At 39.0% G+C, this 22,263-nt stretch overlaps 5 protein-coding genes across 5 annotated transcripts; 2 read left to right on the top strand and 3 right to left on the bottom strand.

Moving 5' to 3' along the window:
* Nucleotides 1-995: 995 nt before the first annotated feature.
* klhl42 (kelch-like family, member 42) lies at nt 996-3,442 on the bottom strand. The gene is made up of 3 exons (XM_020926605.2): nt 2,307-3,442; nt 2,050-2,243; nt 996-1,907 (listed from the first exon to the last, which is right to left on the bottom strand). The coding sequence occupies exons 1-3, from the start codon at nt 3,062-3,064 to the stop codon at nt 1,465-1,467; spliced, it is 1,395 nt and encodes a 464-aa protein (XP_020782264.2). The 5' UTR covers nt 3,065-3,442; the 3' UTR covers nt 996-1,464.
* A 502-nt stretch (nt 3,443-3,944) lies between these two features.
* elapor2b (endosome-lysosome associated apoptosis and autophagy regulator family member 2b) lies at nt 3,945-12,304 on the top strand. The gene is made up of 22 exons (XM_020926655.2): nt 3,945-4,010; nt 5,604-5,724; nt 5,798-5,987; nt 6,103-6,250; nt 6,395-6,484; nt 6,925-7,030; nt 7,105-7,254; nt 7,348-7,436; nt 7,535-7,715; nt 7,797-7,925; nt 9,072-9,162; nt 9,258-9,360; nt 9,439-9,576; nt 9,660-9,932; nt 10,008-10,181; nt 10,660-10,849; nt 10,925-11,021; nt 11,085-11,186; nt 11,327-11,453; nt 11,528-11,706; nt 11,827-11,989; nt 12,061-12,304. The coding sequence occupies exons 3-22, from the start codon at nt 5,818-5,820 to the stop codon at nt 12,130-12,132; spliced, it is 2,772 nt and encodes a 923-aa protein (XP_020782314.1). The 5' UTR covers nt 3,945-4,010; nt 5,604-5,724; nt 5,798-5,817; the 3' UTR covers nt 12,133-12,304.
* Nucleotides 12,305-12,742: 438 nt separating this feature from the next.
* On the top strand, nt 12,743-16,349 carry LOC110161664 (tetraspanin-9). The gene is made up of 9 exons (XM_020926457.2): nt 12,743-12,926; nt 14,173-14,218; nt 14,332-14,412; nt 14,512-14,703; nt 15,119-15,193; nt 15,286-15,387; nt 15,458-15,589; nt 15,729-15,812; nt 16,015-16,349. The coding sequence occupies exons 3-9, from the start codon at nt 14,350-14,352 to the stop codon at nt 16,084-16,086; spliced, it is 720 nt and encodes a 239-aa protein (XP_020782116.1). The 5' UTR covers nt 12,743-12,926; nt 14,173-14,218; nt 14,332-14,349; the 3' UTR covers nt 16,087-16,349.
* Nucleotides 16,350-16,596: 247 nt separating this feature from the next.
* amdhd1 (amidohydrolase domain containing 1) lies at nt 16,597-18,866 on the bottom strand. The gene is made up of 9 exons (XM_020926705.2): nt 18,682-18,866; nt 18,466-18,572; nt 18,334-18,398; nt 17,844-18,121; nt 17,467-17,692; nt 17,249-17,373; nt 17,093-17,186; nt 16,859-17,019; nt 16,597-16,785 (listed from the first exon to the last, which is right to left on the bottom strand). Exons 1-9 carry the CDS (start codon nt 18,816-18,818, stop codon nt 16,680-16,682), a joined length of 1,299 nt encoding a protein of 432 aa, XP_020782364.1. The 5' UTR covers nt 18,819-18,866; the 3' UTR covers nt 16,597-16,679.
* Nucleotides 18,867-18,979: 113 nt separating this feature from the next.
* Nucleotides 18,980-20,331, bottom strand: snrpf (small nuclear ribonucleoprotein polypeptide F). The gene is made up of 4 exons (XM_020926663.2): nt 20,189-20,331; nt 19,608-19,733; nt 19,419-19,483; nt 18,980-19,251 (listed from the first exon to the last, which is right to left on the bottom strand). Exons 1-4 carry the CDS (start codon nt 20,189-20,191, stop codon nt 19,185-19,187), a joined length of 261 nt encoding a protein of 86 aa, XP_020782322.1. The 5' UTR covers nt 20,192-20,331; the 3' UTR covers nt 18,980-19,184.
* Between the last annotated feature and the right edge of the window lie 1,932 nt (nt 20,332-22,263).

The following is a 22,263-nucleotide window of genomic DNA, read 5'->3' on the forward strand; positions in this document are numbered from 1 at the left end:
CTGCTATAACACGTGTAGGCTAGATAAATGTGACGGTGTAGCCTATGGCACGTGCACCACTGCCAGTGCCTTTAGTTATTATATTGTGCTATATGTGACATAGCAATAAAATATATACATTCGGATTATTTAAAGGCGTTTTATAAGGAGTCATTGTGAAGGTGAAATCACGCCACATAAAAACTCCCAACATTTAGGGAGAGTGTGTGCTGCCCTCTACTGTCCTCTGTATTAAAAGTAAAACGATCAGACCTGAATTAGAAAATAATAATAATAATAATAATAATAGATGCAAATAATTGACATAAATAAAAAATTATTATAACTACATCAAATATTATCGCATGTATTGTATATCATGAGATTGGTTTATTATTTTTATAACACTTTTATTATGTAGAGCCTGGGACAGCGTAGACAGTAACTGCCTTTATCATAATTTGGCAAAGGAAACTTTGCTCCTACATATAGGCCTCGCAGAATTGATTGAATTCTGCTCTGGATTGTAAAGGGGAAAAAATGGTATGGCAATTGGCCATGAAAAATCCATACCATCCATATCTGAGAATGTGTTAATAAGAGTTTTGAAGGATAAACAAATGCAAGTTTAAACTAATTATTTTATTAGAGGTAATAATGTGTTATGATGTTATGATGTTTTGTTTTTTTTGTACTAACATCAACACAAAAATGGATAATTCTCTTAATTTATGAACACATAAAATACACTTCAGGAATTCTGCATTTGAAAATAGCAAATAAATCTATATTTGAAAAGCTGAAATGGTATTTCATAGCCCATTATGACAACAGTCAGCAAGTACAATACAATCTTCAACATGTTGCAAAAAATAAGGTTTAGTGAAAAGGAATGTGTTCAAAATAAAACACAACAATAAACTAAAAAAGTGTCGGTTTAAATGTATAGTATTCAATACTTCTTGCACGCTCCCTTAAATAACAAAGATAATACAGGAATACATATGACATCTGAGTGATTTTTAGCTGAAAATGTTTTTTCATGCATTTTATTCTAGTGAAAAAGGAAAAAGGCACATATGCATAAAAGTGCTGCTCAGAGAAAGGAGAAATGGGGACATAAATGTTCCCAGGTTCCCTCTGGATTCTTTTCATGAAGTGAAAAGATTTTTTTCCTATGATTAAGCATTGCAAATCCAAAGCCAAATATATTATCGGCTAAATACATGCTCATGTAACACTCAATTTACTCTAAAGACAAAAAAAGACAACAAAATAAGGTAAATCATGGCCCATATAGATGCAAATATGTGTAGTTAATTAGGCTGTTCACTTAGTGTGCTACTTTGCAAGTGAGAACAATGTGCAGAGAAGAAGGTAGAGGACAGGATGAGCCAGGATAAGATTTCTGGATTTTGTGATCAATATTTTTATACATTGCAAATAACAGAATAAAAGTTGCATAGATTGAATCTTATCTGAAAATCACAATTCATTGGGCAGATAGAGAGAGCAGAGCAACATGTTCTGTCCTAAAGCTGGAAACTTTCTGAAAGCCTCCCAGGCATCAGAGAAGATATTGTACTTTAGAAAGACGCGGTACTCTAAAGTTGTGGGCAGGCTGACGTCACGACTTATGATGTAGATACCGTCTAGTGTGCATGACAGGTTCAAACCAGATTTAGATGTGTTCTCCTTCAGCTGGAGCCATTCTCCCGTGGTGACATTGTAGGACTGCACTGTCAGCACATCCTCTGTCTCACTGGGCCGTCTCCGCCTTGGTACCATCTCATGAGTGTAACCACCCACCAGGTAAATGGTGTCCTCCACTGATAGCATCTGCTGCTTACGAATATGTGCAGAACAAGAACGAAACACTGTCCATTTGTCAGAGCTGGGGCAGTACTGCAAGACATTAGTGTTTCTATCTATTGTAAATAAAAGACAAAAAGCATCCCATCAGTGGAGTGACTAGAAGCAGTAGGGACTAGAAGTTGTCTGTTGAAGATAGCAGTACAGTAACATGAAAAAGTAAACTAAGATTCAAAGTTGTTGACAATTTACACTTACCTTTGGAGGTATATCCACCCATAACATATATCATGCCCTGGCATTCACAGGCAGAAAACTCAGCCAGTGGGTTAGGCATTGAAGATACAAACGTCCACCAGTCCTGTTCAGGGCTGTAACACTCTACTGTGCTTAGGCACTGACCACCAACAGCATAAAGTTTTCCTTGAACTGCTAAAAGCTTGAAATTTGACCTAAAGAAAGACAAGAACTATTAGAAACAAACACCACCTACAAAAATGCAAAGTTACTTTTACCTCTTTTGATTCAGTGGAGCAACCTGGTTCCACTCATTCCTAAAGGGATTGTAGCAATGCACCACAGAGATCTCTTGGCTCCTGTATCCCCCTGCAATGAACAGGTAGTTGTCCAGGACAGCAGAGCCGTACCCTCGGACATTGATCATATCTGATGGCAGGTTGTTTGACAGTGGCTTCCATTTCTGCTCCACTTCTTCATACCTCAGCATAGACCAGGGCTCCTCCTGAATGGGCACTTCTATAGACAAACAGGTGAAGTATCCAATGACCACCAAAGTAGCTGTGCCTTTCATGCGCATCTCCTTGACCTGCTCTCTGACGTCCACAGGCAGACAGCTAAACTCAGGTCGCCTGAGCATGGGGTGATAATAACAGGTCATGTACTTGAGACATCCAATGCGCAAATCATGAGCCCCGTACACCTCTGAGAGACTGTACAACTTCACACAGTTCTCCAGCCGGAGCTCAGATGTTAGCTGTTTCAGGATCGGGATAACCTGCAGAAATGTGGCCGTTTCAATCAAGTCTTCCAGAGTCTCGTTAACAATCTGCACTTTGGAGGTGTTTATAAACTCCATCACCATCTCCAGTCCACTGACACTCAGCCCCTGCAACTGGACCGAGTTCTCCTTGGACTCTCTCATACCGGAGCTGTACAAAGCTCTGAAATAGTCACTCTTTTCAATTAGCTGTTTCTTGTTTACCTCGTAGATTTTGTCATCCATGACAATGACCACACTCTGGTCCGATGTCATGTTGATCTAATTCGCTAATTTGGTGAAGACTTGATGCTCTGTACCAGCGTACAAATGACTCACCGTTTACATTTTTCCATGGGAGTTTACAGCCTATCTATATATGGTAATGACAACTTTGCTTGAATGAAGAAGCTAAAGCTACCCAGCAGTTGACAGTAAAGGTAGCCTATCAAACTGCATGAACGAATCATTCTTCCACATTGCCTCCTTTAAAACATGCTGCTCTATGAACAGATAAGTAGCACTAAGTATAAAACTAATCATTTTATTGCCCACAGCATTTGTAATCCTTAGCGATCCCGTACTGCTGACAACTTTTGATTTCGCTTATGATGTCATTTCCGTGTTTGAATTTCGTTGTGTATTTTTTGTATAACCGCAGTGACGTCGCCCCCTACTGACGATGGAGTGGAAGTGTTTATCTTTAGACGAATGTGTTGAGATTTTTTTCATGGCTAGTATGGGTAGTATACTAAGAGGAATATTGTTCGCTATCTAATGTGATGCCAATTTAAAACTCGCACGTCTAAATACCCTGCAAATCGATCAACCATTTTTACTTGGCTAAAATGCATAGACTAAAAAAAAAATAGGCTGTTGCGCAATATACAATTTAATTGCAAATGACAAACGTTTTTAGACTATCCGTTTTTCAGTGTCATCAGGACCGGAAGCGCCTTGCATATGGCTTGACGCGCTGTGGGTGGAGAGCATGGATCTATTAGAGAGAGCGCAGGCCGACGTATCATGACAGTTTTTAAATCAGCACTTTGCACTAGGTCTAGTTGATGCTTTTAGCTCCAGTGCACGGACATTTGCCTTTTTGTAATTCGAGGTGAGAATGCCGGAGCAGGCGAGGGCCACCTGGTCCTCCTGTTTTCTTCTCTACATCAGCGCTCATGTTGTAGCGTCCGCGCACAGAGACCTGCGGGCTTGTGAAGAGGTGAGCGCGCTCTGCTGTTTATCGTCAGCTTCATCGCTACCAAATGCATTTTGCATAGCCTGAAGCTGTAAAAAAGAAAAGGCTGCTAAAGTAAACAAACCAGTTTGCATACTGGCAACAATGTTGATCAGTTAATGGCTCTGTTAATTTTGCCTATAGCCTATTGACGTGCGACCGATAGTGAATTTAGCCTATCCCTACACCGCGCTCCATCTTTTACTTGCTCAGCCGTCGTTTAAAGAGATCGTTTCCTCATTGTGCTTATCGGCTTAAATTTAGGTTTTGATGACTGTCAGTACTTTTTTGCTGTCGTATTGTCTGTGGTCTACGCTGCCTTTTATCTCCACAACAATAATATCCCATGACTATAAATAAATGAATATACAGACCTAAAGGGTGTCTCAGTAGGCATACATAGATGACATATCTGTATTCAGTTTTAATCATACAGGCCTATGCCTGTTTGTTGAAGACACATCCTCTTGTGTTATTTAGGCGTATAGATTTATCCAGGCTTTGGGCTGAAGCAAAAAACACACATTTATGATGTTTCATATGTCTGAATTTTGTCTTCCCACTTGTAGTCCTCTGTGAAATGTCTTTTAGCCCATAACTCCTGCTGCGGGGAGCCCAGCTCAGACCCTCTCCTTCTGCTCATCAGTCTCCATGACAACCGGAGCATGTCACAGGGGAGACCAGCACAGAGGATTAGCCTCTGTCTTTTTTATCAGTATCACCTTTTCCCAGCTGTCAATGCAGTTGCCAGCCCTAGACTATTGCCCATGTCTTAGCAAACACACAGGCAGGTGAACCTCAGTTACACATAAATGAGGTTGTTTAAAAGCTAGCTCACGCCTTGTGTTTTCATGAAGGAGAGAGAGACACATAAATAGCAATGTTTGTTGCTGCACAGTGGTGATTAGCCACATAGAGGACGGGCTTATCTACAGCACATATGTGACCACTTATGACTAAAGGTCTTTCTTGTAACAAATCTCAGGTCAATTTAGCTGAGTTTTGTTTAATTGAGGGTCATTAAATTTATCTGATCTGCTGTGGCCACCTGTCACTGCTTGTACTGCCCGAGACTCAGGGAGGACATTGAAGACAGTTGACCAGTTGAAGTTGCTTTGATTTTGCAACTTTTTGTTTACTCTCTTGCTACTGTACGGTGCTGTATCAATAACAATTTCCTTGCAATGAAACAAATAAATAGTTTTCTTATGTTATCCAAATTTGATTAACATCACGATTGTATTCTTTTGGAAACATCAGTAATATTATACTTCATATGCAGGACAAATTACACAATGGTAATAAAGTCTTTGTAAAGTAACAGTGGTTCTGGTGCTCTGCTGCACTAATAGGCCATTAGCAGTCGTTGCCTTGGCACTCAGGGTCACCAGTCCACCATTTGCTGCAAATACATTATCTCTTTTGTGCAACCTGTATTTGTTTTTATGTGTTTTTATGCTGGCCTGCACTGGGCATGCATCATGTGTGTTCAGCTGTTTCTATAGTAACATATTTGTAAACATAAATCCTTCCTTTGTAACCTAATGGTTTATTGATGTTTTATTGACATGTGTGCAGGCAGACTACGTTTATCAGTACACAGAATGTGACAGCACTGGCTCACGATGGAGAGTGGCCATCCCCCTTAGACCGGGCTCCTGCTCAGACCTGCCACCTCCAACCAGAGGAACAGACTGCTGTCAGTCTTTTACTATAAATGTTTGGGTTATTATTGCTTATGTGTGTTGCTCACTGATTTCCTGTTGCCACAGCATTCTCATGCCAGGCTGGCATGTATCTGGAGATGTCCACACAGCAGTGCACACCATGTGCTGCTGGCTCATACTCACTCGGTAGTGGACTTCGGTTTGACCAGTGGGATGCCATTCCTGCAGGTTTCACCAGCATGGCTAGCTTCCTAGATACAAGTCCCTCCGGAGAGGACATTCAAACCTGTAACAGGTGACAATCACAACAGCATACTGAAGGCAATAATAATGTGTTTTACTATCTAATGGGGAAATCATATCACATGAAAGCTATTTGAATATGTATTTCTGGTTTTGTTTTTATGTAGCTCATCCTGGATGCCACAGGGTGTGTATCTGGAATCAAATCGGGATGAGTGTACAGTGTCTCTGGTTTATGCTGTCCACTTAGAAAAACAAGGCTCTGTCTCATTCACATACCAGTACCCAGACAACAACATATTCTTTGAGTTTTACGTAAGTTTTTTTTTTTTTTTTTTTTGTGATGAGTTTTGTAGTATTATATACACCCTCATTCAAGTTGCTGTAATAATCATTGAATTATTCATCTATAGTTATTTAATCAAATGCAGAAATGTTAGGGTATGCTTTTTTATCTAGGTGCAGAATGAGCAATGTCAGGAAATGGCTCAGAACGATGACCAGAAGTGGATTAAAGTCACAAGCAATGGAGAATGGGGCACACACACAGTGAGTGTACACATAACAGTGTTATGGGTGGGTCTGTGTCATAGACTGTTTAAAGAAGTGGGCTAAGGAAGTGTGACACAACCCATTACATTCGGCTTCAGTCAAATAAAGCTCATCAATGCTGGAAGTTATAGGAGCAAATTTGGAGCCAACTTCTATATTTGGAATAGGAACTGATTTATGGACGAAAGAGCAAAATAAAAACACCAGGATCACGTAAAGCAGGTTAATATGAACGTTTTAGTGATGTTTTGTGATATTTTTTAAATACAGATTAAATTGGAGACAAAGGAGCAGGAAACGCACTCATGTTCACTTCTTATTTGGAACACAGTAGCTATCAGGCCAGCTATGTCCATTTCTATATACAGTCTATACAGCCACTATAGTATTGATGCACTCGGAATTTATATTTCATATTTGTTCTGTCGTATTTTCAGGTGAATTTGAAAACAGGTACAAACATCCTTTACTGGAGAACAACTGGGATATTAGTTGGAGGAAAAAGAGTAAAGCCTGTTCTGCTTAAAAACATCCAAATAGAAGGCAAGGTTTAGCTTAACAAACTTTACAGCTTTAAGTTATGATGGCATACTGATTGTCTTTGTATATTATTTCAGGAGTGGCCTACACATCTGAGTGTTTCCCGTGTCGACCTGGATGGTTCAATGAAGCCCCGGGCTCCTCATCGTGTCAGCCTTGTCCCAGTAACACCTACTCCATGAAGGGATCCTCCTCCTGTACCCCGTGCCATGAAAATTATTACTCACGTATGAACTCATAAACTGTATAAATTATATTCAGTTATTTCATGATGAATTAATCACTAATTTATGTAGGCCTGTCTGTATTTGTATCTCTAGATGAAGGATGGGCAAAATGTAGAGTGAGGCCACCATGCTCAGAGAAGGACTTCTTTCAGATTCATACAGCATGTGACAGTGAAGGAAAGGTATTTTTTCTTTTTTTCTTTTTTTACAAACAATAGCTATTAGATTTAGCATCCGCATAGTAAAACAACTGTTAAATTGGTCACATTTATGCATATAGACACAAGTGCTATATCGTTGGGTGGAGCCAAAAATTTGTATTGAGAACACTACTGGGGCAGTAAAGCTTCCAACCACAGGTCAACGTGAGCCTTGTCCTCCATGCAATCCAGGCTACTACAATAGCAATGACTCCACCTGTCTGCCCTGCCCACCGGGGTCCCACTCTGATGGCACTTACGGTGAACTGCTTTTTTGGTTTCTAACACAAAAATAATCTGACTCAAACATTTCATGTTTGTTAAAACATTTGTCTATGATAGTGTGCAAAAAGTGCCCTGCAGGTACAGAGCCAGTCCTGGGCTATGAGTATAAATGGTGGAATGTGCTGCCGCCCAACATGAAGACGTCCTGCTTCAATGTAGGGAACTCTAATTGTGATGACATGAACGGTGAGTGCCACGTGTGTTTTAAAAACTATTCAAATATAAATTCTACATAAAAAGAGTAACTGCTATAGTTATAGTTACTTGGACCCTTACATCACTTTAAAAAACTAGAAAAGCACTCAGAGAGCGCAGACCTCCGCCAAGGACTACCCCCATTTTTTATATAAATTGCGATAAAATCAGTCTTCTAGATCAGATCCAGATCAGCCGTTGAAATATGAAAGAGGATCACATTGTCCATCCCTGGACCCCATTTCATGGGGTTTGTTCAATAATTAACCGATATACTGAGAAACAAAATTTTTGGCCCCATTTACCACAATGTTAACTAAAATTTAAAAGTGATTCAGAATCCAGGATTTCTTCCAGATCACCCCCAAAATGAAATCAGTTCTTCCTTTTCACATTTCCAACAAATCCTGAAAATTTCATCAAAATCGGTCCATAACTTTTTGAGTTATGTTGCTAACAGACAAACAAACAAACAAACAGACAAACGCCGGCAAAAACATAACCTCCTTGGCGGAGGTAAATATAATAATTTTATGTTGGGCCATTTGGGCCATTTTACAGTGGAGCATAGTATTATCCATATTGACATATTATATATTATATTGACAGAAATAAGAACAACAATAAAAAATAATTGCCCAAAAAGGAGTGGGAAAAAGCAAACTTATTTAATCCTACCTCCTCTTCTGATTTAACATAATGAGTTTTCTTTTGTATTCTACAGACAATTTACATAAGATCAGAGTATGATAACCATTTCGAGTTTGGAGCCCATTCAAATATCTTAAATTTATTATATTACATTATTTGTGCAGCTCTCAAGATTGTGGCCAGCAACTATGGTTAAGATTCACTGGTACATTTGCTCTGTTTTACCATTACTTAGATGTTTGTTTCAGGTTAAAGTATACTTAAGATCTGCATGGCTGATTTTTATTTATTTTTTATGCAAGAAGGGTAAAAAAAAAAATTATGATTACAAAAAGGAAAAAACATCTATATCAATGATAATCTGAATCTGTACTACTTTTATCAATTGTTTTCATTTTGGAAGAAGTAAACATAAATAAAAACATTCAATATGCCAATAGAAAAAAAAAAAAATTGTGATCAAGCTGTTCTCCTGGCTTATTTTAGGATGGGAAGTAGCAGGAGACCACATTCGCAGTGGAGCAGGAAGTTCTGATAATGACTATCTAATACTCAGTTTGCATGTGCCCGGCTTTAAGTAAGTTCCTTCGCTTGTTGTTTAGTATAACCAAAGAATTAAGACTCATAAAACATTTGTTTGGTCAACACATTATTCAAATCTTATTTTTACAGGGTCCCAGCATCGCTTTCAGGGATGACTGGAGGCGAGTTTGGCCAGATAACTTTTGAGTTTGAAACCCTTTGCACAGCTGACTGTGAGCTTTACTTCATGATGGTGTGTTCCTTGATCTATACTTTGTATTCCATGTAATATATTTTGGTAAATAACATCACAAGCTTAATCCTGCCTTAGGATGTTAACCGTAAAAGCACCACAGTGGTGGAGTCTTGGGAGGGCAGTAAAGTGAGGCAGACCTATTCACATGCCATGACCAAAAATGCTTCAGTTACATACACTTGGGCATTCCAGAGGACCAACCATGCTCAAGATGTGCGTATCCAAAAGTCTACTTTATTTTATTTAATCTAGTTGCTGCTACACTGCTCCAATGTAACTGTATCGCTTCTGTGCAGATGCGTCTCTATGTGGGTGATATGGTGAAGCTTTACTCCATCAGTGTGACCAATGTCCTGGATGGAGTAGCATCAGCATGCCGAGCCTGCGCCCTCATTCCCCATAACTCCCTTCAGGCTGGGTCTTCCTGTGTGCCTTGTCCTGCTGGGTATTACATTGACAGAGACACAAACCGATGCCTGGAGTGTCCACTCAACACTTATTTAGCAGGACGTCACACCTATGGCCAGGACACCTGCGTTGCTTGTGGCCCTGGAAGTATGAGCAATAAGGTAATATAATAATAGTGCAAATGCACACATAAGTTGTCATTTTTTTCTTTATCTAATTTTTATTTTTATTTTTAGGAACATTCTCTTTGCTTTAGCAACTGTTCCTTCACTCACACAGAGAATAACCGCACCCTGATCTTTGACTTCAGTGCTATGAGCAATGTGGCCTCTCTGACCATTGGGCCGAGCTTCACATCTAAAGGCACCAAGTACCTACACCTGTTTAACATCAGTCTCTGTGGCAATGAGGTACAAGACATTATTAGTATACACTATTACCTCAGAGTTAAAGGTTCACTATCTAACTTTTCTGATGGGAGGTCTGCTACAAATTGCCTCTATGGAGATGATATAGCTTTGCCTGGAATGTTCCACAGGTTGGCTTGCATTTTTTCAACTGCAGGTGTTTTTGTTGCTGTAGTACTTGAAACATACATTCTTACTGCAACCTGGGTCACCTTTTCACAAATCTGATCTGTACTTCTGGTGGTGTCACTTTCTTATCTCTATGGACATAGATACATTTAAGGCCATACTGTGGAACACCCCAGAAAAAGCAACATAATTTTCATGGAGATAAGCAGGCAGCAGGGCAAAAAAGTTAAACAGTGCACCTTCAAAACAATACATAAAGATAAATAAATTCTTGAATTTGTCTCCATATTCAGGGAACCTATAAATCTTGAAAACATACACTAATGCTTTGTGTGCTCTGTCTGTGTTTCAGGGTAGAAGAGCAGCAGAGTGCACAGATAATGTCACAGATGTGTCCAGCAAAGACAGCCAGAGTGACTCCTCTCAGTTCATCAGCTCAGTGGACAGCTTCATCTGTCAGTCAACCATTATACCAGCTGATGGGCGAGGCTTTAGACTGGCCATTTCCTCTCAGTCAATCAGCCTCGCAGACACTTTTCTTGGTATAATTAATAATAAATTTATTCATGGATATGTGTAAATAAATGTATTTACATTCTCTGTTTTTATTGCTTCAGGAGTAACAGTTGATACAGTCTTTGATGGAGTAAATGCAAAACCTGACTTGTTTCCGGAAAACACAAGGGATATACCAGATATAAATTTTTACTACAGGTACATTTCACTATATTGATTTTGTTTGTTTTGCATTGTTTTGCTTATATGCTTTATACACAGATCAAACCAAGCAACAGCTTCATGTGAAAAGGGTCGCAGTTCAGTTATTACTGTTCGCTGTAATCCAGAAAAGTCAGAACGTGGAGAGCTCAGTGTACCCAGGTGAACAAAAACACTAATGCATTTACATTGCCTTTGTCAGCTACATACTGGGGATGCAATCAACATCGACAGTGTTCAGTTCAGTTTACTGCATCTTCATTGGCTTACTGTTGACTTGAACAACCGTATTGTTTGCCCAGCTCTTGTCCAGCCGGCACTTGTGATGGATGCACCTTTCATTTCCTGTGGGAAAGCTCTGGGGCATGTCCCCGCTGCACTGTGGATGACTACCATCACATCGAGGGTGTATGCAAAGGAGGCATGCAGGTACAGCGCCCCTTATAGTCAGGGAAATATCCAACACAACACATAATATGGAAATACTGTGTTTGTGGTTTTAGGAAATCATCTACATGTGGAACGAGCCAAAGATGTGCACCAAAGGCGTGTCACTGCCTCCAAGAGGCTCTGCTCACTGTGACGCCATAGCGCTGTGGCTCAAGGTTGGGGTTGGGGGAGGAGCTTTCATAGCTGTGTTGCTCATCTCTCTTACGTGCTATTTTTGGAAGAAAAACAGGAGGTTAGTCAGTGGCACCAGTTTGCATAAACCACATCCAGTACAAAAATGGTGTATAATGCTCACTTTCTACTTTACAGTGCATTGTCTTTAATGTCATAGACAATGTGTCTTGTTTTGTAGGCTTGAGTACAAATACTCTCGTTTAGTGATGTCTGCAAATAAGGAGTGTGAGCTGCCTGCTGCTGACAGCTGTGCACTTGACGAAGGGGAAGAACAAGATGATGATGTTGTCTATGCCAAAAAGCCAACGCTGCTGGGAAAACTCAGATCTATTGCCAACAAGGTGTGCTTTTGATGCTGTAGACATTTTACATCAATGTGTCAATTTTGATGTTTCACAATCTTGTATTTTAGCAAATGGATGGGGAGAGCAGTGAGTCTGTACAGTTGAATTCCTCTCAATCAGACCAGTGGGTGCTTGGATGAACATGAATGAAGATAAGAAAGAAATCATGAGAACCAGCTACTGAGCACCCCCTTTTCACACCCTCCTGTCTAGAGAGGACAAAGACCCCACATTGGACTTGACTCTTACTGGATGCAAAGAAACTTACAGCACTCAGTTTTAATCTTTTACCAGGATTTGTTCCTGGTGTGATGCCATGGATGCTGTCGGACAGCACTGAAAGGACATGCTTTTCTCATTTTTGTACATTTTGTATTATGTGTTTTGTTTGGAGTCTTGTATTTATATCAATGTTCAAATAAATAGCCTTTAATAAAATAAACAACCTTGGCATTTTCAGGTCCTCTTCAACTTCTAGCTAATGTATTTGAGTAAAGAATATTTGAATTTGGATATTGTCATAATAATAGTATTTAGAAACAATTCATGTAGGTCAAAATTTCTAATTGTAGCCTAACTGTATGCTTCTTTTCAGTCCAATTATTGATTAGCAACGTGGTCATTTTATTTAAAGATAAACTATTAAAAGTTGACCTATTAACAATCCTATAATTTTGCACAACAGCAGAGTAGGCTACTTCATTGACACGCCTCCATGTCCTCATGGAGCTCCGCCCTCTCCAAAGAAAATACTCTCCTCGGTCATCGACGCAACTTCAAAGCATTGTTCAGACTTTACCAAAACTGAGTTTGTGTTTTCCCATTGACCGATAAGGTGGGACGGAGTAGCAGTGGTCGGCATGTGAAAGATCCTGCGGTTCTAAGTCGAGTCCAGAGCGAAATCTAACTCAAGTGGATGACTTTGTAGCTAGCGGTAGGAAACTCTTCTTTTTTTTTTCCTCTCTCTCTTTCTCTCCCTCTCTCGCAACGAGGGTATGGGAGCAGCAGGCAAAACAATCACGGCCTGTATGCATTGAGTCATCTATAGAGCTGTTAACTTGGAATAGGGCTCATAAGGGAGCGCACAGTTTAGGACTTACATATGATTGTGACTGAGAAAAGTGTGGAGATTTCGGATTGAAGTTTACTATAGTGGCGTCACCTCCAGTGGGCCATACATCATCTATACCTAATAGGGCATTAATAGCACGCTCATGTACGCATGTTTTGTGGCCCACCAGCAGACACATTATTTTCTGAAAGTGTACGCTAAAGATTATTAGTTAAAGGCAGTGGTGCAAGGTAACAAAGAACAAAAAGAAAAGTAAGTACAAATTTTTAGGTATCTGTACTTTACATAAGTTAATTTTACAGTGGATACTTTTTACCACTCCACTACATTTTAGGTCTGAAAAGTAAAAAGTACTATTCTTTATGGTGTGGCAACTTCTGAGACTTTATGGTTGAGACTTTTTTTTTTTTTAGCACATTTAATTAGTTTTCATTCCAACTTTGAGCATACCAAAAAATCATAATTAAATTCTTTATCAGAATAACATAATAATAATTTCATCCTTACTGTATTACTTTAGTAGATTTTTTCATGTGATACTTAACTGAGTAGCTTTTTGCCCCTGTATTCATTCACCACTGGTTAAAGGTACATTGTGTAAATTTTCTGGTAGAGGGTCTGTTAAATTTTTTTATGTGGAGATGTTATTTCCTTGACTTTTCACATTATGGAATTAAACATTTATATCTTCATTATGACCAAACCGGACCAAGTTACATGTCAGACCCCACTCACAGTCAAAGCCTGTTTTTGTAGGTATTTTTAAGTTATAAAACAGCCTACCTGTAATTTAATGACTAAGGTAGAGAAGTTTAAGGTCATACTGTGTAACATTCCGGATAAAGCACTGACATATCTATAGAAATAAGCAGGGCGCTGACCCCTAGCCAGAAAGTTACACAGTGCTCCTTTAAATGAGAAACACATTGTTCTGAGTTTGTTCTGAGTCTAGTCTTAATGATTTAGGCTTATACGCTGAATTTAGAAGTCATGTCATATAGGCTGTTTGCACACAAGCCTATAGCCCCAGTTGCATAGCCTATAAGTAGGCTATTGTTTGAATTACATCAAACTAACATTCATAAACTGTGTTTTTCTTTTTACCTAGACTAATAACCTCTGCCAGCTCAGCGTCTCCTCTCATTTTTAAGCAGGTAAGTTCATAGTTATTATGCTATGATATTTTGGAAATATGATCTGAATGATGGCCATGTTGTTGTTGTTGTTGTTTTCTTTCAACTTTTTAATATTTTCTTTTCCTCCAAAGTCCTTCTGGTTTCAAGTCATGGCTCGTGGCTGTGTTTGCTGTGTGAAATATATGCTCTTTCTCTTCAACCTGCTCTTTTGGGTAATTTTTGAATGTTTTAAAATAAATACTAATACTAAATACTAATACAGTCCTTAAATAAGGAGGAACAAGAATATGAGTGTCTTGTGTATATTTCAGCTGGGTGGCTGTGGCTTGCTGGGTGTTGGAGTGTGGTTGTCTGTGTCCCAGGGCAGCTTCGCCACTCTCTCACCTTCGTTCCCCTCACTGTCTGCTGCCAACCTGATCATCACCTTAGGCACTGTGGTTATGATCACAGGCTTTCTTGGATGTCTAGGAGCCATTAAGGAAAATAAATGTCTGCTTCTCAGTGTGAGTTTTAGAAACATTTTAATACTTTTTGTCATCATGAAAATAGATTATACCTTATTAAAGATGCACAATGTCACTTTTCAGCTGTTTCTTTTCTCCATGGAGGTGCTTTGCAGTAGGCAGTATATTTATTCAATTAAAGGTGTTTATTGCCAGGAAAAAATACATAATAACATGCATCCTATTATGAGCAGGCTTGCCTCTCCACAGATTATACCTGTAACCTGGATTGGGGGTGCCTGCTTGACTCAATGGAGATAGATAAGTTTAATGCCATACTGTGAAACCTTCCAGGCAAAGCAATACGATATCCATGAACTCAAGCACATAATGGGCCTTCTGTCAGAAAAGTTGCATGCTGCACCTTTAAACTGAATGAATGAAAGTAATGTTATGTGTGTGTGTTTTTATATAGTTTTTCATTGTGCTTTTGATCATCCTTTTCGCCGAACTTGTCCTCCTCATTTTGTTCTTCGCCCACACGGATAAGGTAGGAAAGTGTAATATAGTCAGCATACAATCTCAAGACTTTGAGTGCTTAAGTAGTTACAATAACTATTGACTATAATATGCTATCTCCAGGTCAGAGACAATGCCAAGAAAGACCTAAAAGAAGGATTGGTTCTCTATAACACAGACAATAATGCTGGCTTGAGGGATGCCTGGAATGCCATACAGGGAGAGGTATAATGGCATAGTAATAAACAGTATGCAAAAATAGTTCTTCATGTGAACAAGCTGCTATTTCTAACAGTGGAGATGTTGTGGCGTGATGGGGCACACCGACTGGTACACTGCACTTCAAGTCAACCAAGTTCCTGATCGTTGCTGCCAGCATGTCTTCCCTGGCTGTGGTCACAATTCTTCCAATGCTTTTTGGACAAAGGTCTGTCTGTTCTTATTTAAAATAGATATTCCATTCTATTCTAGCCCTAGTTACTACTTTATTAAATTTTTTGTTATGTAGTTACACTGCCCAACAAAAAAATGTTAAATACTGATCTGAAGCTTCTATTTACTTTCAGGGTTGCTATGAGAAGGTGGAGGAGTGGTTAGATGACAACAGGCATCTTTTGGGAACCATTGCATTGTGTGTGTTGGTCATCCAGGTATGTGGTAATTTAAAGGCTACTAACACTTAAAAATAGCACTCAAAGTTATGCTGACTACACAGCAAAACATAACTAAAACAGAAACAGATTACAGGAATAATGCTAATATAATTCATCATATGCAGCCTGAAATTATATTTTTTTACTTTTCGATTTAATTCTTTAAATGTGCTTTTGATAAATGGTTTTGTTTCCTCAGCTCCTTGGAATGGCGTTTTCAATGACTCTATACCAACAGATTCACAGAGCAGGAAAGAAGTACGAAGCTTAGGTGGAGTTTTTGTTACTTATTATGGTTTAATTGCATAGTTATAAAAGGTATATTGTATTTCGTGCACTACAAAATTTGTGTTGAGCTCACCTTTACTTCATAATATAGCGTATATTTGTGTAATGTTGTCATTTGTTTGCCCATCTGTTACAAATTAGCTTTGCTGTATATTTTTTTGTAATTGTTCTTTCATGTTCTTGTTGCAACCTGTGGATTTCATATATGAACATACCATTATTTTCAATAAAAACAAAGCCCTGTAACAGCATTTGTTAAATTAATGAATTAATATAACAATAATAAATTACAGCATGTTTCCAACTGATAACACAGATTACTTTACAGTTGTTTTATGCCATTTGAGGAGTTTGCAGCTCAGATGTGTTGCTTCTACAGTGGCAGAAACTCCAGCAACTTTAAGAGATAAGGTTAAGGCAGAAATCTGTAGAAATAAGATTTTTACAAAAAAAAAAAAAAGATTTTATTAATGATGCTCCATACATCCATTTTCTTCATCCACTTTATCCAGAGCTAGATGGCAGAGGCAGCAGTCAACTAATGATCACTATGAGTGAAATTAATTTTAACTTTCCTCATAGGTCCATGGTTTGGTCATTGTCATAGATGATGTTGCCTTTGATGACAACATAACGGATAAGCTCTTGATGTCCTCCCAGTTGGTAAATGAGATGCTCCCAACTGCATTTAAGGCATTGATTACTGATTGCTATAGAACAGTAAAATATATAAGTACCAACATATATTATCTTACCGTGTTGTACTGAGAATCAGTAAGTCTCCATCTTTGTTGACTTCTAATGAGCCATGTGTACTAGAGCACCCAAGGGCATAGGCTGCATTTATGGTGGAAGCAGCTAAAGCCTCAGACATGGACATCCGCATATTAACACAGGCCAGGTGCATGACTATGGGCTGACAACAAATACAGGCAATCACATTTAAGATTTGTTAAATGGTTAATTTCTTTAAAACATGTCAGACCCACCATAGAGCAGCAGTATGCATTGGGGTTGAAGTCACTGCCAAGAGCAACAATGACTCCAGCCTTCAGCATGTCCCTGGCCCTGGGTTGTGGAAGCCTAGAGAAGACTGATATAGTTAAATATGACAGAATTTGCAAGATTCTAAATACTGTGTATACCTCAAAATATAAGCCGTGGTTGGTAGAAGGACGGCGGCTGTTTTTGCCTTTGCCATAGCAGCAATACCCTCATTTGTGACCTCCTCCAGGTGACTAATGGCCAGTGCTCCAAGTTCAGCTCCCAACTAAAATGCACATTGCCAGGGTGGTAGCAAATATACAGTTTACACAACAAATTTTATAACAAATTAACAGCTGTGAGACATAAAAAACAGTACCTGAGCAGAGTTCATGGGGTGTAGTTCATCTCCATGAAAATTTATGTTAAGGCCTATATCTTTGCCAGCTTGCAAAATGGATTTTGTGGAACTTAAGTCAAACACTCCTTTCTCACAAAAAACATCAATGTTGTCAACTTGGATGGCCCCGGATTCCATGCATTCTTTCAACTTAGGAAGCTGCACCTGCAAAATGTCTTCAGTAGCCTCATCAACTGTTTTTCCTCTGAATAAATGAATAATAATAATGTACAAATACAAAATTAGAAGATTCATATAATCAATAAGAAAGAAAAGGACAGAAAATATGCAACTACATTTAGGTAAGCACACACTTTCACCAGTCAACACATAACAGAACTGAGGATGATTCTTACTTTGGCACTGCATGTGCACCACAGTAGGTTGAGGAGATATTGACTGGTAGGGTACGCCTTGCTTTCTCAATCACCTCAAGCATCTTCAGTTCAGTTTGCAGATCTAAGCCATAGCCACTCTTACACTCAACAAGTGTGGTTCCTGTCTGCAGCATTCTTTTCAGTCTACCACTCAGAGAGGCCACAAGTTCAGAGGCGTCTGCCACTCGAGTGTGCTCCACAGTAAAATGTATTCCTCCTCCAGCGCGATGGACATCCATGTAAGTAGCTCCAGCCAACTGCAAGATCACAGCTTTTTATTCACTTTCTTTGAAATCAAACATAGCAATTTCAAAGTCAAAGCAGCTGAAGACACTTGTATTTAGAAAAGATTTTGATTGAACTATTATCCCATTTTACTTATTATTTGGTATGCCTGCTTCCTGTAAAGCACTTTGTGATTTGTATCTGTGAAAAGCACTATATAGACAAAGTACTTAATACAAATTACCTTCATTGCAAATTCATGGACTCTGTCACCAGCCCAAACAGGATGAGTGTGTGCATCAACCAAGCCTGAAACATTGTGTATGTTTGACCTTGTATATTCATTAAACATGCAATATTAAACATTTAAACTCACCAGGCAGAACACACATTCCAGTTGCATCAATGACCTTATCAAAAGAGGCCTCTGAATATTTAACTTTGATTGTATCAGCACTCCCTATAGCTTCTATTCGTCCATCTCTGTGAAAATGGTAAAGGTAAGCTTAAGTTCTTACCAAATAATCACAAAAATGTATTACATTAAAAGGCTATTGTATTATGACTTCAATGTCAATGTTTTATCACTTACCTCCCTACAACAATGCTCCCATTTTCAATTATCTTAAGATGTTGCATTCCATCCCTTGTCAAGTACTTTTCTCCACTGCTGCAGATCAAAACCAATTGTTTTGCATTTTTCACCAACAGTCTATAATTTTTTGACATTTTTACTCATACAAGGTCTGCAACATTAGAGTAAAATGGTTTAACCGACAGTCAGGGGACCAGCAAATATTTGCCCAGGAGAGTAGACCAGGGTTTAAAGTACACGGTGGGTGGAGCTGCAGATGGTTTATTTTGTATATTGTACTAAAAAAAGATACAGATTTAAGAAAAGGTTTCAATAATGATTTATTGTTTGGTCATTACAAAAAGGTATAACATAAAATTGGCCTCACATTTGTAAAATACAAAAATGTAAAAGGAAAATCTGAAGTCCAGGCGATCATTTGTTTCACATGGTGAAAACACAAGCTCACATACAAACTCATTGACAGAATCAGACAAGACATTAGGCCAGATCTTCAGACATCATTCTCTCATCTCTCCATCTTCCTCTTCTTCTTCCACACCTCTGATGTATAAGACATTATTACACCTGCAAGAATACATCATAAAATATAATCATAGTGGTATACATGTAATTAATGCCCTCATGACATTTGATATAACACTGGTGGTAGCTATATTGGTGGTTCTATATTGTCCAAGTTTAAAAATCATTTCCCAAATTTCTCACCACCTTGAGCTGAATTTACAACATACCTAATAAGCACTTCTCCTAGATGTCCTGCCAATGCTCCATCCACATATTCTTCTGTGTTTGCAAGCTGTCCAGACAAACAGATTAAATCAGGGTTTAGGATTACGATGAAATACATCATTATATTAGCGCAAAGAAAGTAAGTCAGCGCTCCCTATGACAAGGCATATGTCTCATATTTATCTTCTCACCTGCATGTTCATGTATCCGTCCACAGATACCAGATATCCCTTATACTCCATGCCCCACTTCAGCTTTACCATCACTGGTTTTCCCGTGAGGCCGTTTAGGAAAGGTTTGGGATTGAGGGGTAAACTCTAGAGGAAGAGATCAGGCACACAGTGGTTGTTTTCATTATAATAGCATAGAACACAGTTATACTCTATTCCAAGTTATACGCCATTCCTATATTAATAAACGCAAAATCATATACTAAGTAAATCCATAAAGAGCAGGCAAAGATGCATAACAGCAGTGCATTCATGGAGAATTTCGAACCAGATACCTATTGGTTTTGCAGAACAAACAGTATGAATAAAATCCTCCAAACGTAACACAACAATGCAGCTAAAGCCGAAGATTTATTGTTATTACATGTAGCGTTATGAGTTCAAATGAGAGAGCTTTATTCATTCCCCTCATAAGACTACAGCGATGAATGAAAGGCTAGCTCTGCTAACACTGTATTTAGTTAATTGCACGGTGATGACTATATCATATAAATACATACATATAGTGGCGTTTCTTTTAAGAAATAGACACATATACTCACCATCTTTTAGTACGATGTAGATAGTTATAGATGGAAGTTTGGGTATATTCGTTACAAGAACGTCTGTTTTACAAAAGAAGCACACGCTTTACCGCCGAGCCGGAAGCAAAATATTTTGACCTTAAAGAGCGCGCCTCTTTTGATACAGCTCCGTCTAGTGGCGTGGGGTTTACATGAGGTTTACAGTGAACGTGTAATACACATTATACATATTCTAAGTACGTAGCTTAAACTTAATATGCATACTTTTTTTGAACAAATTACTGCAATTACTACTTCGCTATCTTTAGCTAAATAGCAGCCTACTTTTGCTACAGACTTAACTGAAATCTTCCATAATCAACTGTAATACACGAAGGCTTACAACTATATTAAACTACTATTTTTGTTGGCACTCGGGCTTCTTGGTAAAATGACCTAAAGAACATAGCTTAGTGCCTTTTTATCCCCATCAAAACAGACATTTTGGTGTGAACTAGGCTGGGAAGGACCTGGCAGTGACAAAGGTTTCAAGATTAAACCCCAATGGGACAAGTGACCACTGTGCTTTCCTGCAGACTATGTTTCAACATCGGGCCTTGATGAAAAAAGTCAGGTTTAAGCAAAGCAGACAGATTTAGGTCTATTTGACAAGTTCAAACTTGATGATTCTACATAAAACCTTTACATACTGAAGTAAAAGATAGGCCTAAAATTCCTCAGAAATTGCTCAGGAGCTTTCTTTGAATATTTGGAATTCTCCCTCAGTTACATCATTTAGGTTATACTTCACTCTTGACTTAAGTTGCCTCTGCATAATTGACCTATATTTCAATCAGCAACTGTGTAAGTTAGGGTGTGATGGTATGTGTAGCCTTTAGGAAATAAAGAGGACAGTCCACCCGAAATATGCAATATATATGATTCAGGTTATTGAGACCAACAAGCCAAGTAAAAGGGTTACTCCAGGCCTTTTGGTTCAATAGTCGAGCAGGACCTTCTGTAAACTAGGGAGGATTAAATGAAGTGGTGCTAATGTCCATTAAATCTCCCACTGGATCGCAGCTTGAATCTTGTGGAAGAATGGGCCCCTTCAGTGAACCGGGAGAGACAGAATAAACTGAACAGGTGAGGCCGTTTCTTTTGGCCTTGTGCTTATTGGACACGGGTCATATAACCAGAAAAGAGGTCACAGTCTGATTTCACGTCAGCCAGAGGAGCTAAAACCATGCTGTTTTACTGGGACTAGGTTCAAATGGCTGAAGGCTCATGAAGAAATCATAGTCAATGTCAATATCAAGATTGTACAACTTACATGGGGTATCCTACATACTTGTATAAGCCACCTGTTGTGTCTGATGTACAGTTTTTGTTAGACGTATAAAACACAACCTTGTCCCAACAGTGTAGGGAATTCTTGAAGAATGGGTCAAATGCAGAGGACAAATTTCCCTGGGCAACCTGTCAGGTGGAACCCTTAGATCAGGGGTGGGCAAACTTTATGGCTCGCGGGCCACGTAGGGTCCTAAAATTTGACTGAAGGGCCGGACAGAAGACAGGACATGACGTGTTAAGAGCTCGGCTCCACTGCACTCGTATTTATGCTCATGTAGGACATGCACCACGCGCCACAAGTTTGACTTTGACGCGTAAGATTCAGAACACAAGAAGAGTGAACAGACATGCTCCACTGCACAACACAGGCAAACGAGAATCGGTTAGGGCTCATTGACAAACAGAGCCCACTCCATAACGCATGCAGTAGAACCAAGGCTCTTAAAACTTTGCATATATTCAGTTTTGGAATGCAGTGTCTGTAAGACTTTCATCTTTGCTTTTAACCCATTCAGATTGGAAACAATGCAGCCTTATGTCTTGAACACTTCTGCCTCACTCATGGTCCGAATACGCTGCCCGAAAATGACTCCTGTAAGAACACTTTCCCATAAAGCAATGTATATATAGTGCGTCATCTACTGGGAAACGCCGGAAATGCAGGAAAAATAAAACATCAACAAGGTTTATTATTGTAATTTATTCCAGTTCGGCGGGCCGGATTAAAAGGTTTAAAGGGCCGCATACGCCCCCGTGCCATA

Source organism: Boleophthalmus pectinirostris, unplaced genomic scaffold (genome assembly GCF_026225935.1).
Source record: "Boleophthalmus pectinirostris isolate CB_2022bp ecotype Guang Dong unplaced genomic scaffold, ASM2622593v1 HiC_scaffold_18, whole genome shotgun sequence".
Lineage (NCBI taxonomy): Eukaryota > Metazoa > Chordata > Actinopteri > Gobiiformes > Gobiidae > Boleophthalmus > Boleophthalmus pectinirostris.